The sequence below is a fragment of the Stegostoma tigrinum genome, chromosome 10 (assembly GCF_030684315.1).
Source record: "Stegostoma tigrinum isolate sSteTig4 chromosome 10, sSteTig4.hap1, whole genome shotgun sequence".
Lineage (NCBI taxonomy): Eukaryota > Metazoa > Chordata > Chondrichthyes > Orectolobiformes > Stegostomatidae > Stegostoma > Stegostoma tigrinum.
In genome coordinates, this window is record NC_081363.1 from 87,170,574 (window position 1) to 87,188,418 (window position 17,845).

Sequence of the window (17,845 nt, forward strand, 5' to 3'; positions counted from 1 at the left end):
TATTTTGAGACTGCACTTGGGGAGCTGACTGACTTTTATCAGTTATCCAGTTAATGCAGTCTTCTTTGCTCACATCATAGTACAATTTTTAATGTAGCATAAAGGAAATCTCCAGCAGTGGAGTAGTTTACTGTTACTTTTCAATACCTTCAACACCACCCAACTACAGTCTCACCTGTTTTTTTTCCACAGTTGGAGGAGAAGTTCCACTCTCTAACCGTAATATGAAGAAGGATTCCAGAGACCAACCTTCTCTTTGCAAATCTATCCAGCATTTGCTGAGCTTCCTCCTCACTTTGTGGAAAGATGAATTCTGTGTCCCTATACCATTTCAACTAATATTCAGTGAGAAAAACATTTCATATACAATAGAGGCAAGAAATCGAAAGGTAATTTTTGAAAAGTGCTTTTGAAATACAATTCGTTTCATTTTGAAGGAATTCATGATATTTTTTTAATGCTCTGATAACCTTTTTTCAATTCTCATTTTGAGGCTTGCTAATTATACTTGGAGACAGACTCCCAAGTCACGGGTTTGCTTATAATCTGTTGATTAGTGGCATGAGGCATTGATTTTGCTGGATGTGGCAATATGAACTCAGTTAAATATCTGTAATGTGTTTCCTGTGCATTTGTATTGATGGAATAAAAAAAGACATGCTCTCAAAGCTTTTATTCTTGTACTCAGGAAAAAAAAATGACATGAGCTCATAGGGCCAAGATGCCTAATCCTACACCTATGTTCTAATACCAAATCTCAAAGGGAATAGCAATTTATACTGCATGAGGAAAAGGTGAATGGTTTGACAAGTCAACTGTAGTTGATAGAGGTGTTGCAATAAAGAATGAACTGTTTTAACTGTCAAGAGATAGTAGAAACTGCCGATGCTGGAGAATGAGATAACAAGGTGTAGAGCTCGATGAATCGATGAACACAGCAGGCCAAGCAGCATCAGAGGAGCAGGAAGGCCGACGTTTCGGGTCTAGACCCTTCTTTTGAAATCTGAAGAATCTTTAGAGTGAATGAATCAGCAGTTTTCTCAAATACAATTTGACGAAAGGGAACTTGTTTGAGTGCTCCATTCAAAGGTGAATTTACATGCAGATGAGGAAGGAAAATCTTGCAAGAGGCTGCAGATTGAAAGATAGCAAACATATCATCTGTGTACTGGAAATATGCAGAGGCTTACTGGTCAGAAGTCATTCCATTGGAAATGTATTTCTTGTGGAAGCTAAGATGGTAATGAGACTTAGACATTAAAACTGAACTCAAATGCATGAATTGCTGAGTTCATAAGTTCATGGTGTTTTATCTAGATTGTCATGATATAGTGATGTGTTCCAAATGTCTAAAACTTCCTTCATGACATACTTTTTATTTGGGTGGCAATGTTAAATGCAAACAGGAAATTGCTATTGCTCTGCAAGCCCATCACCACGTATGTAAAAAAAAACTTTCAGAACTAGTTGTAACAATTTACTCAAGTATTTGGCCAATTCATGTTCTGTAAAAGGGACATCACTGTGTGCACCTTTTGCAGTTGTAGATATGGACTCGTTAGTTGAGGATCACTTACACCACCAGGCAGGTCATTACTCTTCCACAACTTTAATAGGTGTTCTTCTAGCTTGATCTGGGGCACGGGTTTGCAATACTTCCTTGTGGCTGTTTGCAACTGGCAGACTATTTTGGAATTCTCTTCTTTCAAAAACAAAATCTGTGAATATTTTTAAGGTAGTGGCAGATTATTGTTAAACATAGGAAATGCTGTATCGTAGTTAATATCAGTAAATAATACTATCAGCCATGATTTTACTGAATGATAGAGCAGGCTTGATGGGCTGACTGGTCTGCAGTTGCGCCAATTTTTTTATTTTATATGGTATTTTAAAAGTAATTTCATTGACCAATGTGGGAATTTAGTCTTGTAAAGTATTTCAACTTAGGGTATGAGTGAGTTTTTTTTACAGTTGTTTGGTTGTTCCTGGTAAGGGCCCTATGGAACATGACTCCAATTTCAACACTGATTCCTGCGGGAAGTAGGAAGTCCTTACTTAATGTAAAAACAACCAGAAAAATAAATAATTGGTTTCATTCCAAAGGAAATCAAATGCCGGTAAATGACTGCAATTTCATAAAAGTGAAATGAGCTAAAGAGAAATTTCTGAGCCTAGGAAACCTCAATTAGTTGTTTTAAGATCCTTGGTTAATTTGGGTTTCCTGAATTATCCTCTTAAAAATAAAACTTTGGTCGCATTATTGCTTCACTAAATACCACATTGCAATTGTCAAGAAGACGTTCTTTCCTAAGTTAGATAAATTTGGAAAAGTGGTAAACACAGGTTGATGCAAGCAGAATCCAGATGGAATTTAGTACAAAGAAGTGAGATTCAATCTGGACTTAATGGTACCACTTCTGGCAATAGAGGGACTTGGGAGTTTTTTTTTTGTGGATTATCCTTTATAACAAAACCAAGAAAAAGTTATCATCTCCCCTAAAATATCTCAGATGTTCTTGGTTTCTTTTCTTCCCACTTAGTTATGTTGGAATGAACTCTTGTTTCTAATTCATGGCCTTACGGAGCAGGGACTGATGAAACCTACAGAAATAGAGAGTTGCTGGAGAGACCTTTTGCGGAAGCCTTGGCCTGAGGTAAATGACTGCAATTTCGTAAAAGCAACATGAGTAAAGAGAAATTTGATGTGCTGTTTCTGTTCAATAAGTTTTCCTCAACGGAGATGCATCGGTTTGGTAACAGGAGAGACTTTTAAAAACTAATTCTTTTGCTCCTTCCAGGATTTTGTTCTTGTGATAGAATCCATACTTGGGATGTGTTCGGAACTGGCAAAGATGGATAAAATGGAAGAACAGGTGCCAAATAAAACAGTAGTGCTTAGACCATCTTCTACAAAAAACGCCTAGCCTTAGGAATTGCAAAATACTGAGAGCATAAGTGCAATTCATTTGGGGTGGGCATGGTTATTTTATATATTTTACTGATGCTGCTAAATTTAATAAAATATTCATTTATGAATATTTAATATAGTTCACATTGGACTATTTCTAACAATTTTTCCATTTGGCTATTATTAATGCTGTGATATTGGCATGGAGTTTCTGTTAATAATGAACTGACAATCCTGACTGATTCATTCTGCTGGTAATTAACAAAGCAATAATGAATATTTTGACATCAGTTTCAGAATGGTACCTTCAATAGGGGATTGGGGCAAGCACTCATGTTGAAGGATTGACACGGAGATAAAACAGGAAGTAATGATAAATTAAATATTCTTAAAATCCTGTACTGAAAGATGGGCTACAGAGAGAAAAATAAAAGCTTGTAATAAAGTTTAGAAGGGCAATTTGTCTCATTCATTGGGCCAAACAGGAATTCCAAGGTTCAATATTTATATATTTTCAGGCCCTTTTCTCCTGCAGTTCTGTGGTAAACTGTATAGTTAAATGTAGAAATCTGCTGTGCTCCTACACAAGCTTTGCTATCTCAGCATCTAACTCACTCCGTTGGCATTAAAACAAAGTACAGTTTCTGCCCTGAACGTGGCCATTTTGATCTTGTTAAATATTGCTGGAGAGAGATGTTGCTGTATTTTTATATTAAATTGTTTTGATAATTTGACATTCTTACATTTATCCTGAGGAGTGTAAGATACATGCACTAGAGTCATTGACAAGGAAGGCCGGGCTGGAACACAGAATCCTTGAAATTTCTGCATTTAACTGTCCATGTATGGGGAACAGAAAATGCAGCCTGGCTAGTGCTTCATACTACAAAGTGAAAGATAGTATTGAATTTGTCCTCTATGTACATGTTTCCCACCACAATAAAGAAATGATCATGCAATATGTAGAATGTGTGTTGAAATTATTTTTATGACTTACTTTCATTTAATTAGCAGAAACTTTTGGATTGAGTTCTGTATCATCAGAAAAGCTGGGAGATGTGGCCTGAATATCCCACCACTAATAAACACTCTTACTGTAACAAACTGCATTTTTTGAATCAAAGCATTCATATCTTTAATGACCAGAAAAGATTTAATGTTCATTCTTGAAAAAAAATTCAAATTACTTAATCCCACGGAATTAGACAATCAGTTTCAGAATTAAATGCTTCCATTCACATATAAATAAGTAAAGTCTGGATTTTGCATACAAAAATAAAAATCTTAACTGTACATTTTATAGAAAATCCAGAACAGCCACTGTGAATGTTGTGTGCCTCGTCCCCAAGGAGGGATTGTCTTAGGGACTCAGCTAGCAACTGCAAGTAGATTCAGATTAATTATAAAATACAAAAATCTGTACAAACTATATGTAAAATATACACACAACCTTCAATGTTACTGATTTTTGAGAGAGTTAAACAGTAACAGTTTGTTGAACCCCAAGTCTGATTAATACAGTAGGGAGGAGGGTGCACTTGTACAGTACCCTAGCTGTATAGTACTGGTCTGTATAACAATAAATCAACAGGAGAACAAGCTGGCTAGGTTGGCAATGCACAAAGGTTGTTGTTTAGCAACTGACCCCAACAATCTGGCAGGGAGAGCTGGAGCACCAAGATCAACCTTTAAAATCAGAGAGGAAGAACAAGATCAGGTTTATTCACCATTTTGGCATGAACATGTTTTTTAAACATCTAATATAGTTATAATGCAACATTTTTACCTGAGTCAAGTAGATTAGTCGTGTTACTTCCTTTCCATTCTGTGTGTCCGGCTGCAGAATCCAGCCACTTGGCATCATTTCCCCTCGTACCAAGTCCTTCGCAGGCCGTGGCATTGATTCCTCATAGACTGACTGCATTGCTAGAATGTACTGCCGATCCTGGTGAAAGAATGATGGGTTCAGTATAAATGGCAATCTGTTCTCACTGCCAAACCATTATCTTTCCATTAATATGTGGAGATGATAGGTTTCAATCCCCTACTAACCTATTGGGATTTGTGTGAAGTAATGTTACTGAAAACATGGAATCACAGAATCCCTACCGTGTGGAAACAGGCCATTCGGCCCAAAAGCTCACCCAATCTACACATCCTAAACACAACGGGCAAGTCAGCATGGCCAATCTACCTAGCCTGCACATCTTTGAATTGAGGGAGGAAACAGTCGCCCAAGGGTGAAATTGAACCTGGGTCCCTGGTGCTGTGAGGCAGCAGCACTAACCATTGAGCCACCGTAGTCTGCAAATTAAATTTCTAATTAGGATGCATGCTCTGGCATGTTCTGCCTTCTGAAAAGCTACAACATCATGCCTGCAGCTAAATAAGATTGCAGTAACCAGTATAGAGAACAAATTTTGCTATCCCTGAACTTAACAATGGTGCTGTAATAAGTATGCAATGATGACATCACGACTACCTGACTGACTTGGAGTTGCTAACGCACATTAGACATGTAATTTATTGGCACACTTAGTGTGCTTTCTGTGACTTCTTTCACAAAATAAGTAAGGTATCACATATCTGAACACTTTGCAACATTTCTTCATTAGTAGGGCGACATACGGAATAAACACTAGGATGATAAACAGCTGCTGGGTGATTGAGAACAATCCAGAGAAGGCCTGATAAATGGGGATAGGGTTAGGGTTAGTGGGCAAGGGGAGTAAAGGTGATTTACATCCACATGAACATATAGATTAGGAGACTATTTAATCCCTTGAATTGCTCCACTATTCAATAAGATCATGGCTGATCTCATTGTAACCTTGACTCCCTGGTCCTTCAAAGAATCTGAACCTGCTTCCTCTTCTGAAGAGAAATTTACAGATCAACAAACATCTGAGAAGAAAAGTTCTCTGCAACTCCATCTTAAATGGTAGCCCTCATTTTTAAATGCATTCTCCCCACGTTCTAATCTCTCACAAGCAAAGACATTCACTCTTTTAAGTCCCCTCAGAATCTTATGTTTCAATAAGGTTACTTCTCATTCTTCTAATCTCAAACAGGCCAAACTGTTCACCCCTTTCTCATAGGATAACCCGCTCCTATTCCAGGAATTAGGCATTTGAACCTTCTCTGAATTGCTTCTAATGTAATTATATCCTTTTTTTAACTAAAGAGACTAAAATATAATTTGAACATTATTACTTTTCAATGTGGGGGTGAACAGCCTTTTCTAGTTCTCTTGTGACCCTTGCGTGCATAAGGTGAAGAATAAGCCACTCAGCCCATCTAGACAGCCCCGCATGGCTGATTGATTGAAGTATTAATGTCCTTTACTTCACCTGTATGCCACTAGTAAACAGAAATCCATCAATCTACCTCAAAGGCGGAGCTTCCACAGCCCTCTGAGTACTGAATTCCAAAGAGTCACAAACTCTCTTGAGTAAAAAGAAATTGTCCTCATCTCAGACCTACACATCACATGAGAGAATGTTTCCCCTAGGAACAGAGAGAATATAGCGGTGTCAATTTAAGACAAAGTTGAGGATGAATTTCTTGTCTCAGACGGTTGAAAGTCTGCACTTACTTCCAACAGAAAGTTGTGGGAACAAAATCCTTTGTATACATTTGTAATGCTAACAAGTCTATAGTTTCCTGTTTTCTTTCTTGGCCTCTTCTTATAAGGCGGGGTGACATTTACTACTTTCCATCCACAGGACGCATTTCAGAATCCGACTAATTTTGGAAGCTAATCACCAATTCGTCAACTATCACTACAGCCACCTCTTTCAACACTATGGAATACAGACCATTAGGTTGCAGGAATTTATCAACTTTCAGCCCCATGAACCTTCTTACTAATTCTATCTTCCTGCACTTTTTGGATCTCTGGGAGATTTCTCGTATCTTTGTCAGTTAAAAACAAACTAATTACTGAGCTTGCCCACTATTTCTCGATTGCGCTTTATAAATCAAGTCCAGTAACAAAAATGGTAGTTGTCAATCAAATAACACAACATGTCCATTGCTCTAATGGGAGGAATCCATCTGGAAGGTACCTTACCTCTTTTGCCTCCACGCTGATGCAGCAGAAGTCCCTAGGCTGGTTGAGGTAGCACACAGAGGCATCATTCACAAAATAAACTTGAGGAAAGATAATCAAATAGGGGAGGATGAATTTTCAGTGAAACATGAATAATATGTTCTTTTATTTTAGTTCATATGGTGATTCTGAAACATAATCACATGAGGCTACAGAAGTTTGTTACACAGAAGCAAAAAACCCAGCTATCTAAATACAGAAGAGTCTGGAATGTCTTTAAAACACAAAGCAAAACAAAGTCTCAACTCCACAGAGATTAATCCTTCTATCAAATCTAAATTTGAATTAGCTGATTTCTTCCTGGGAACTGTGCAGTCTTCTTACCTGAATACCCTCAAAATAGAAATCTTGGATTTTCCTATATACTAACTCGCAGATTCCTAACCAATCTCTCCTGGGCTGGAAGTTGCACAAACTAAACTTTTCTCCTGTGGTAACTGTGCTCCACTACTGTAAGGAAAAAAACAATACTTGTTTCTGACTCAGTCAAGTCTCCTTTGAGCAGCCGCAAAGCTTTCAATTTCTGGGTTTCCTAAACTAGAATTAATCCTCGATTATCCTAAACCAAACATCAATTGTGTTGTTTACTCTGCATGTAAAATACCACATTAAAGACAATTTTCCATTAACACTCCAGGTGGTGTCAGTTACTGAATTAGGACACCATTGCAGGAGAAGTATTTGACCTAGTTATTTGTCAGAAAATACCTTCATGGATGTAACCAATTTAAATTTGTCACTATTTTAAAATTCATACTCTTAAAAATGAGATACACACACCAAGAATAGGCAACTATCATCTAACGTACCACTTCTTGATCTTTTACCAATGACTTTGATTCTGAGTCCTCTGATCAATAATTCTTCTGCTGCTAGCGGAAGAAATTTCTCCTTACTTGCTCCATCAAAACCCTTCTTCCTTATCTCATTTTCACTTCAGGAAATCAATCCTAGTGTCTCCACAGAACTGATACTATTGTCCGAAGTCTTCTTTGCATCTTCTTTCAAGCCTCACACCATTCCTAAAGTGCAGCACCCAGAAATGTTCAGTCCTCCAATGGTTTATAAAGATAAGCACGAGTTCTTTGCTTTTGTGCTCTAATGCATCTATTCAAGCAGCCAACGATTCCCCACATATTTTTAAAAGCCTGATCCAAATATAGACCCCCAAGTCTCTGTTCTTGAACGCATTTTTAAGAAGGTACTCCTTTAGTTTACGTTGTTTCCATTCTTCCTTCCAACCCAAAATGTTTCACATCACTGCAGACAAAAAACTAGGCTGATGGAGCTTTAATGTAGGGAAGTGAGAGATCATGCACTCTGGTTACAAGAATCAAAAGACAGACTAAACGAAGGGAGACGCCAAAAGATACAGTACAGAGGGAGTTGGGTGTCCTTGACACATACAGGTGCAGCAAGAAATCAAGGTGGCAAATTGAACCTTGGCCTTTACTTCTGGGGGTTTTCAGTATTAGAGTTTAAAAACAGGGAAGCCTTCTTGCAACTGTGTAGAGTGTTTGTGAGGCTGCACCTGGAGTACAGTGCACAGTTTTTTTCCTTGCATTTAAAAGAACAATGTATTGGTATTGAAAGCAGTTGAAAAGAGATTCACTGGGCTGATTCCTGGGATGAAGGGGCTGACTTATCACAAATAGCTGAACAGGTTAGGCCTTTATTCATAAGAGTTTAGAAGAATGAAGGGTGATCTTATTAAAACATCTAAGATTCTAAAGAGGATTGACAAGATAGATGTTGAGAAATATTTTTACTCATGGGCGAAGTGCGGGACATAGTTACAGAATAAGGGGACACTCATTTAAAACTGAGATGCAAAGGGATTTCTCCCAGCAGGCAGTGAATGTTTGGAGGCTAGATCAATCAAACTATTTAAAGAGGATAAAATTAAAGATAGACTTTTGAAATATGAAAGAGGCCCGTGGAAGATCAGTCATAATTGTATAAAATGTTGGGGTAGGTTCAAGGGACCTAACGGCCTATTCTTGCTCCTGGTGTTCTTATTTCACACTTTGAACTAAATTCCAGCTGCTGTGTATCCTTGCCATTTACCGCATTTAGATTTGTTTCCTCTGAACCTTTTTAAAGATGCCTTGTACAGTAAAGGTATAGAAAGAGCAGTGTCCTAATTACAAACCTTGGTGAACAGTACTGGACACCAGCATCATCACATCTGTGTCCTTTAGCTACTGTTGTCACTGCACCCCTAATTCCATGAGCTTCAAGTTGATATGTAGGCCTTTATGAAACACTTCTTGAAACTTCACATATACATCAGTGACAATATAACTCTCATCAATCCACTCTGTTACTTCAACAAAGAACTCCATTAAATTAGTTAAACTTGATTTCCCTTAGGCGTTAATCATTGTTTCATGAAAAAAATTCCCACTTTGTCTTTGTTCAATTTTGAACATCTTCATCTATCCTAACCTTGTCTACTCTATTTGCCTTTCTTATAGCCCAGTGTAAGCGGGTATGAATGTCATTCAGCATGGTGCTCCTATGTACTGGCCATCAAAATGGATTAGAAGTAATTGCAAAGTTGTAACAGGACTGAAAACTGCCTGCTTATTCACATGTCCCAGGGAGATTCTCCAATGATTTTCTATAATGCAACAATTGAACAGATATCCAGAGAACGTGGGCTTTATTCACATTATTTACATATCCATAAAATATACTTTGCAACAAATGAAACACTGAGACATGCGGTGTACTGTAGTTTGTGATAGTGCAGCAAAATGCTTTGGAAACCCTTACTGTGACACTATGATAGGAGTGCCAGAACATGTTGACCAAGTGGCATCATGCTGAGCATGAATGTACTTGCTAATACCCTTACCAGCATCACCAATGAAACGTGAAAAACACCAGGTTTTCACCTGGCCATGCTCCAAAATGATTATGTGATTCCTGACTCTAATAATGAAGCATGGCTACATTGGAGAATTTGAGATTATTAACTATCAGAGATGGGAAAATAGTGGTCAATTGCACTGGCAGACTGAACAAATGTGGTGTCATTAGCCCCAGATTTGGTGTTCAAGTAAAAGAGCTTGAAAGGTGGCAAAATGATCTCCAGCCTTCCCCTTCAGTTTGCGTACTATTAGGGCTAATACAGCAGAACATGGCTGAGAGTATTTGGTGGGCTTAGGAAAATATTTGCTTAATGCACTCTTCACAAGTAGAACAATAGTAGCCTTCACATACACAGCTTGGATCTTCAGTAAATAACCTCAAGTTACTTCTTGATAAAGGCTTTGGATGAATACTAAGAACTCCCTTCAAATATTTCAAAATTCACCGACAAAAAGTTATCCTGAAATATCCTTGGAAATACCAGTTAACTGAAGCCTAGTGATCAATAATAACCAAGCTATTAGCAGCAACTAGGTGCCTGTGGAGGCCAGAAGATGTAATCTTAGAGAATAGCAGAGTAGATGCCCCTCACTTCCTCAGAGCAGTGACTTGATCAGGGTCCTTGTTCAACGTTGGTCAAACTTCTGCAGGAGTTCACATCTGATATTCTCAGAGTGAGAGCATCAACAAGCAGGGACCAGGCGCACACCAATCAGAACTTGCATAGGAGGACTTGAGAAATCAAATGTAGTTGGTTAGTAAGGAGACCAGATTACTCCAGTCAGCTCCCAGGTGGAGGCTATACACTGGAATAACAGGGCCACTGCTTATAAGGAACCAGGGCAGATTAAGATCAATCAAAAAAACTGATCTCCCACAACATTGATCAGAACAACCAAACTTAGGAGACCTGAAGCCATCGAAGTAATTGTATGAATTCTGTCCAACATCATTTTTTCTTGAATTTACATCTGTCAAATGATATTATTTTGTTATTTCAGGATGTCATTGGGGTTAGTAGCATCTTACCAAGCTCAATGCCATTTCCCAATTGCTGATGTATCTTCGCCGTTTTCACTGAGCTGTCATAGAGCTGCCTCTTACTGTGATCTTTCACAACGTACCACACACAGTGTAATGGTTTCTCAATCAGACCAACACCCAGAAAGCCATGCTTGGTTGGGCAGGCATATTTTTTGTAGAATATTTGGATCCCTTTTTCTGTGCAGTGATATCTAATGAACATAACAAATACGAAATCACAGAATGTTCATTTGACGGATCAAAACAAAGTAGTTAGCATTTCTCAGATAGTAAGAACAGAGTCAGAGATAACATGGTCTGGAGGTGAAGGAACACAGCAGGCCAGAAGGCGTCAGGGGAGCAGGAAAGTTGATGTTTCGGGTCCCTGCAGCATTTCTTCTGCTTTTGTCAAAACTTCAGTACTGTTCTGCTCAAGATGTTCTGACTTAGCCTTACCACACCAAGGATTTCAACATAAATGAAGCTGTTTTACCGAGTACTCAATGTGGGCAATTGTATACTTTCTCTATATCAGATGTACATAAGAGATATACAAGAGAAATACAGAGATGTATCAACTAGGTTTATTTACTAAACACAAAGCTTAATTTATCATAAACAAAACTTTTCATTGTAAGATGTAAAATTGGTTAACACCTCAAGTTTTTAACAGGAAAATATGAATGTCTGAAAACACACACAAATAAACACACTATATATATATATATAAAATACACTGATTAAAGAGAAATATACTGATTTCACTCTGCAGAGATTTGTTTTTGGGAAAAAGAAAACATTTCTGATCAATAAAGTCTTAGTTCTTGAAGGCAACAAAAGAGGATGGTGTGAAGTATTCAGTCTTCATGTGCTAAATCATCAAATTGACAGTCTATGTCGCCAAACACAAGCAAATGTCAATATAACTTGCTCAGGAAGCACATTATCCATATATTTTATTGGTGGCCAGTCAGGATTCAGGTTGCACCAGAGCTCCAGCATCACACTGGACTCATAACAGAGGGTTTTCAGAAACAGGGTTGCTGAGCTGTGTAGCTCATTTCCTTCCATAGGCCAGTCACCAACTGCAAACCCCAAACATTCTCCAAAATAGAAGTTATGACCTGATAGTAGTCAATACATGCACAGAGTTTGCAGTAACCACACACTTATCACAAAATGTGTGATTTGCAAGAAATGGCTTGTTAAAAAAAATCTAGGCATCTACACCCTTTAAACTCACGTCCAAAGAAATATTAAATCAGAAACCATCATAATGGCACAAATCTAGGCAGCAATAAAGAACTGGAGAATAGTCTCCTGTTGCAACAGTGCCTCGAACAATATTTATCCTTCAACCAATAACACTAAAACAGATGATTTGTCATTATCATATTCCTGTGTGCAAATTGGTTATTGCATTACAACAAGTGCTTCAAAAGACTTCAAAGGTGCTACGGGAGAACATGCTTAAGAACAAGAGAAGAAAGCTTTGACTTGTCAGGGTAATATACCTACCTCCAGCCAGCTGCTGCTTTGCCATGAACAAGATTGCTGAGATTGTTGATGGATGCCACCATGACCTGAAATGACAAGACACCGGATGGTTTCTGTGGACAATGTAAATGTATCCTGATAGCTGAGGCATTCAAAACCTGCGACTTCTCTTACTCACAACTAGGGCAGTAAGCACATGGTAACACCACCCATCTCCTAGGTCTCCTCCAACCAGGGGTGGACAATAATATTTAGCCTTGGCTGTGAAGACTGGAGAATAAAGAGCAAGAAAAAAAGAACACTGTGCAGTATGGCATTTGGCGCCACGTCATCTATGATCTGGGCGGAATTAGTGCATTCTGGTTGGGAGAAATGCTGTTACAAGTGGGTCCATTGTTCACTGATTTACAGTGATGAAGATCACCTCAAATTGTAAAAGAACTATCCAATCACTCCAGTTGGAACTGTACTCACAGGTGGATAATGCAAAAATCAGGCTCAGCATGATCCTCTCAGAGTTAAATAGCCTGTTGAATCTCACTGGCTAAGGTAACATAAGAATGAGTCACTCAAAAGAGGATTTGAAGTGTTGGCAGCTTCAACCATGACAGATAGCCAGCAATCCTTGCCAAAAAGATACTTCCAGCAACACTGCCTGGAAACATGGGAAAACGTACCTCTGCTTTAAAAGAAGCTACAGTATGAGTTGCCAAATCCCGGTATTTTTTAAGGTAGTTAGAACTTGCATTGTGATTGATGTCTTTTGCTGTACTCCCTGAGACTGATTCAATAGGTGAGCAGGAAGCTGCAGTAAGAAAATGAAATATATGTAAATATATACTGCCCTCTTCTGAAACATGTTCAGTACTCCAAAAGTCCAGCTATAGTTCCATTTGTTTTCTAATCCTACAATCCCTTGTCAGATGTCAAAGTCTGTCAAAACCACAAAATCTCCAAGCAGTACTCAAAGAGAGTGAGCTTTGGTATTTTCGTGGAGAAGTCAACAAACTATCTGTACTATGTTCCACAGGCTTTTAAAGGAGGAAGCTGAATACTGGAATGCTTACTGAGTTGTATAATGCTGCAATCCAGTGGCGACTTAAACCTGTATTAGGCTACAGCAAGACCACAGGTACACAGTTTCAAAGCTACTATTGCAGAAAGAATATTCAGTTGTTAACTTGGGGGGATTTTGTCATGCACTTTGCTGGGGTAATTTCATGCCCACACACTTGCCTACAGGAACCCATCTGTTTGAACTGGCCAACTGATCTGCTAGACTTGCCTAAAACAGCCCAGTGAGTAGGCATGTGAGGCACTACCACCAGTCTTGGACCAATGGTTATTAGGAATGTGTAACAGGCCACTATTGGAGAAGTGTAGATATTTTGGGAGGGGTTTGGGGTGGAAGGACATTTCAGAGATAAGACAGGCGTGAAAATAAGAGGAGAATCTTTAAAACTGACGTGTTGCTGAACTAGAAGCTGCTGAGGGTGAGTAACCACTGAGGGGACTGGTGAATGGAGGTTGGTATACATTAGGGTATGGACAGTAGAGTTTGGGGTGTTTATAGAGGATATTTACTGTTACTCACTGTGAATACTTTGGACAGTCACATTTGCTGAATGGTCTGTAACATTAACTTGTGATCTTCGATATGCTGTCCTCCCTCTACTGGGTATCATGGCATCAATACCACTTTTGTTCTAGGATTAAAAAGATGACAATAAAATGATGAGGAACTAGAATAAACACATATCAGTTTATGTAGTGTAAAGCAAAAGCATGAATCCTGAATGTAAACAGCATGCACAGCAATACAACTCTAAATATTATGTAGTGAGTGTGGAATTTGGAGGGGCAAAATGTCTAACTCATTATTCTGGTTAGACAAAGCTTAAAATCTCGTGTTACCAATCTACAAGATAGATGCATCTCCACCATGCTGTCTCCTGTATTACCTGAAGCTCATCATCCAGAACTAGGTAACTTGCTCGATAAGCAACAAATACACTAGTTTTAAACATTCACTTCTTCCCCACCTGCACACAGTGGCAGCAGCAGATGCAATTGTCTGAACCCACAGCCACTTCCGTCTAGAAGGACAAGGGCAGAAGATACATGGGAACACCAACACCTTCAAATTCTATTCCAAGCGACTTACCATCCTGACTCGCAAATATATTGCCATTCCTTCACTTCAATATCCTAGAATTCCCTCCCTAAGGCTATTGTGGACTGCAGCTGTTCAGGAATGTAGCTCATTACCATCTTCTCAAGGCTGTCTAGGAATGGGCAATAAATGTTGGCCAAGTCAGCAATGCCCACGTACTAAGAATTAATTAAGAAGAGACCTGACTGTGGATGACAATTTTAAAATTTTACCATTTACCAACAATTTTACCATATCTAAATTACAGCATAAGGTCACGTTCCCTGCCCAACTGCTCTGATTTTGCATTAAGATTTGCAAGCAGTAAAGAGGATGTTTAGAAGAGGATTAAAGTAAGAAAATTTTACTTTCGTTATCACTTGCTGAAACAGGACAGTATGATATTTTAGAATATTTAAATTTCATTGGAATTTCAATATAATTTATTTCTGTTCTGCCTGCTGTTACATGATTCACGCCTGTAGGATCTCTCTCTTTATTACAGTGTGCCTGGCTGTATCTTTAGATTATATCGTACACAGATTATATTGTACAAGTGTTACCTTATGACCTGTGGAGATCCAATGTAAAAATGATTGCAATAATCTATTACAGAGCATGTATTTTTCTGAGTAACTAAAACATACCGAAATCTGATACTGTTAATCTCTGATACAGTTTACAGAATGAATCTTCTGTCCCAATGTCATGAGAATGTTGCATTGTTAGAGGTGCCACCTTTTAGGGGGGAAACCTTGCCTACCATCTCGTAACACAAGAGATTCTCGTGAAACTTTTTTGAGTAACGATGGATCTCTCCCTGGTGTCCTGGCTAATATCTATTCCTTGACCACCAACACTACTAATTCAATCATCCAATTGTTACTATCATTGCTAGGGTGGGGTCTTGTTGTGCACAAATTCATTACCAGTTTCCTGTCTTAAAATAGTGGTATCACTCCACTGACAGTAAAGCGCCATGAACTGCCCTAAGATAGGTGATGTATAAATGCTGTTTGACAAATAGCATAACTTAGATTGAAATAATGTAGTCCTTGGACAAGAATAAGGCAAACAAATTGAAAAATGCCCTGAGTGCTCATCAACCTGTCTCTTCTCATTTCCCAGCAAGTGAAGTCTGACCTTGGTTTGAGAGTTGTTGTCTGGAGAGGCTGTGTTGCTACTGCTGTAGCCTGATGTAGGGTTGGAAATGAGACTAAGAGTTGATCCGCTGCACAAACTGCTTTTGCTAGCTTCGTTCTTCACCCTTCCTTTCTCCTGTTGAAGGAAGAAGTGCAGCAAACAATCAGTAGTTAATGTTCTGAGTAATAGCCAGCCCAACAAATCCATTACTACTTTAAATTTTAGATTAAAAAGAACAATACACGTGAAAGATATGGAGAAATTTGTCAGAAAGTGTGCACACACACGTTTACACACTTTTACATTAATTGTTAAATAAGTAATTGTGACAGGTGGAACATGTCATTTCTAGAGATGTTACATAGTTTCAGTTATGTTCCTCAGTCCAATTCTCATTATGACACTGATCTTTCCGATAATAAACCGTTTACAATGTTGCAAGTTAATTTCTTCTGATTACTGTTTTAAAATGCACATCATTTACTTGCACTGGCAGAGTTGTTTGAAAGGGCTCATTAATGAGGTTATGGTTAACTTCATTACAAGTTTAAACTAAATACTTACTCACATACATAATGCATTAAATGTCAGTCGACTATGGGTATCCAGTGTGTACACAAATGCCCCATTAGATCTGCTATCTCCTGCAGGTTACCTTCAATAACTGCATGATTGTCTGTTGCTGCAATCGGTATTTCTCTAATTCAGTCCTTGCACGGAGCTTATCTCTGGCCTTTGCTATTTCCACTTTCGCTTCCTCACGAGCCTTCTGGTAATCTTTCAGTAGATGCTCAATCTCGGAAGTGCTCTCCTCTCTACCCTTCACAGCTGTTTGAGTTCTAAAGAATTACAACAATTTATGAAGCACGTAACAGGTAGACAGGCCTTTTTCTGTACATTAAATGAATGATTTACTAGAAGGCTGCAAAGACTACAGGTGCTGATCAAGATGATGTACTGATACTCATTGATTTACATCAGGTGATGATGAAATGACCCTTTGACTTAAAGAAAGCAATGTTCATAGCTCTTGAATTTTAAAGCAACTGCTTACGTACAATCAATCTCCGAATGCTATCACATATTTTACAATATCCTACCCCAATAGAGATGCCGGAAAACAGTTAGAAAAATTAGCTTGAAAGAATACTAAATGGGGCTACCCAATACTGGAACCAGAATTATTTTAATTAATCCCAGTGACTTGGACTTGGATGAAAATTAATCACATTTGGGGAGGAGACTATTTGGCCCACCAGCTCTTTCAAGCATTTATCCAATTTACTTTTGAAAATGCCTAGTGAATCTGTTCCACTGCCCAATCAAACGGTGCATTCCAACTTTAAACGATTCTTCATTCAGCACAACCTCTTATTTTTGCACACTATGTCTTTATTTATAAAGCCTGCCTTCCCTATATTTGATGAACTGCTCTATTAAGCTACTCTTTAGTAACCTCTGGACATCTGAACTTCTCACATGTAAGAATTTTCTACAATGGGAAAAGCCTGAGGGTGTATTTCAGGAACAGAATACTTTTCTCTGCAATGTGCTTCTGCTGTACCAGTCTAACCAATGCTCAAGTAAACTCTCCTACATAGCCAGTAACTCACCGTGTGCTTTCCACAAGATCTTGGCGTAGCCGCTGCAGGTATCCCCTGCGTTTGCTTGGGAGTTTTTGATCGAGCTGGGAGATGGTCAGATACTTTTGGCATTGTGAAGTTAAATATTTCTGTGGGCTCAGGCTATGGGTCCTTCTGAATTTCTGTAGTCTTTTGTCTCTCTCCTTTCTCAAGGCATCTATGGTTTTCATGTGTCTTTTTTCATGTTTAGGAAAAGACAGAGAATATCATCATTTAGATTTTTTTGATACACTTTAATGGGTCACTATAAACTTCAGGGTCAGAGGGCAGGAAGGTCAGGTGTGTGTGTGTGTTTGCGCATGTGTGTGTGCGCGTGCGCGCGCATGTTGGTGGGTGTTCAGGGGTGCTGTTAATGGAAAATTTCAGCACTAAGATTGATGGGATCTTGAAATACAGACAAATTGCTGGAGAAACTCAGGAGATCTAGCAGTATCGGTGGAGGGAGAAATAGAATTAACGCTTCAAGACTGATATAACTTTATCGGAATTGA

The 17,845-nt window shown here is 38.6% G+C and overlaps 2 protein-coding genes across 6 annotated transcripts in view; one reads left to right on the forward strand and one right to left on the reverse strand.

The window, feature by feature from the left end:
- Positions 1–3,860, forward strand: part of cdan1 (codanin 1) — a 98,759-nt gene extending 94,899 nt beyond the window's left edge. For all 5 annotated transcript variants that reach the window (XM_059649370.1, XM_059649371.1, XM_059649372.1 and 2 more), the window contains exons 26-28: positions 193–389; positions 2,541–2,654; positions 2,799–3,860. In XM_059649370.1, the coding sequence (XP_059505353.1) occupies positions 193–389; positions 2,541–2,654; positions 2,799–2,924 (437 nt within the window). In that variant the 3' untranslated portion in view covers positions 2,925–3,860. The remainder of the gene's footprint in view (positions 1–192; positions 390–2,540; positions 2,655–2,798) is intronic.
- stard9 (StAR-related lipid transfer (START) domain containing 9) overlaps positions 1–17,845 on the reverse strand; it is a 383,628-nt gene that overhangs the window by 77,168 nt on the left and 288,615 nt on the right. Inside the window, exons 25-33 of the mRNA XM_059649369.1 lie at positions 17,325–17,528; positions 16,367–16,550; positions 15,712–15,846; positions 14,011–14,122; positions 13,094–13,221; positions 12,438–12,502; positions 10,926–11,131; positions 6,981–7,060; positions 4,695–4,853 (exon numbers count right to left, since the gene is read on the reverse strand). Coding sequence (XP_059505352.1) covers positions 4,695–4,853; positions 6,981–7,060; positions 10,926–11,131; positions 12,438–12,502; positions 13,094–13,221; positions 14,011–14,122; positions 15,712–15,846; positions 16,367–16,550; positions 17,325–17,528 — 1,273 coding nt within the window. The remainder of the gene's footprint in view (positions 1–4,694; positions 4,854–6,980; positions 7,061–10,925; positions 11,132–12,437; positions 12,503–13,093; positions 13,222–14,010; positions 14,123–15,711; positions 15,847–16,366; positions 16,551–17,324; positions 17,529–17,845) is intronic.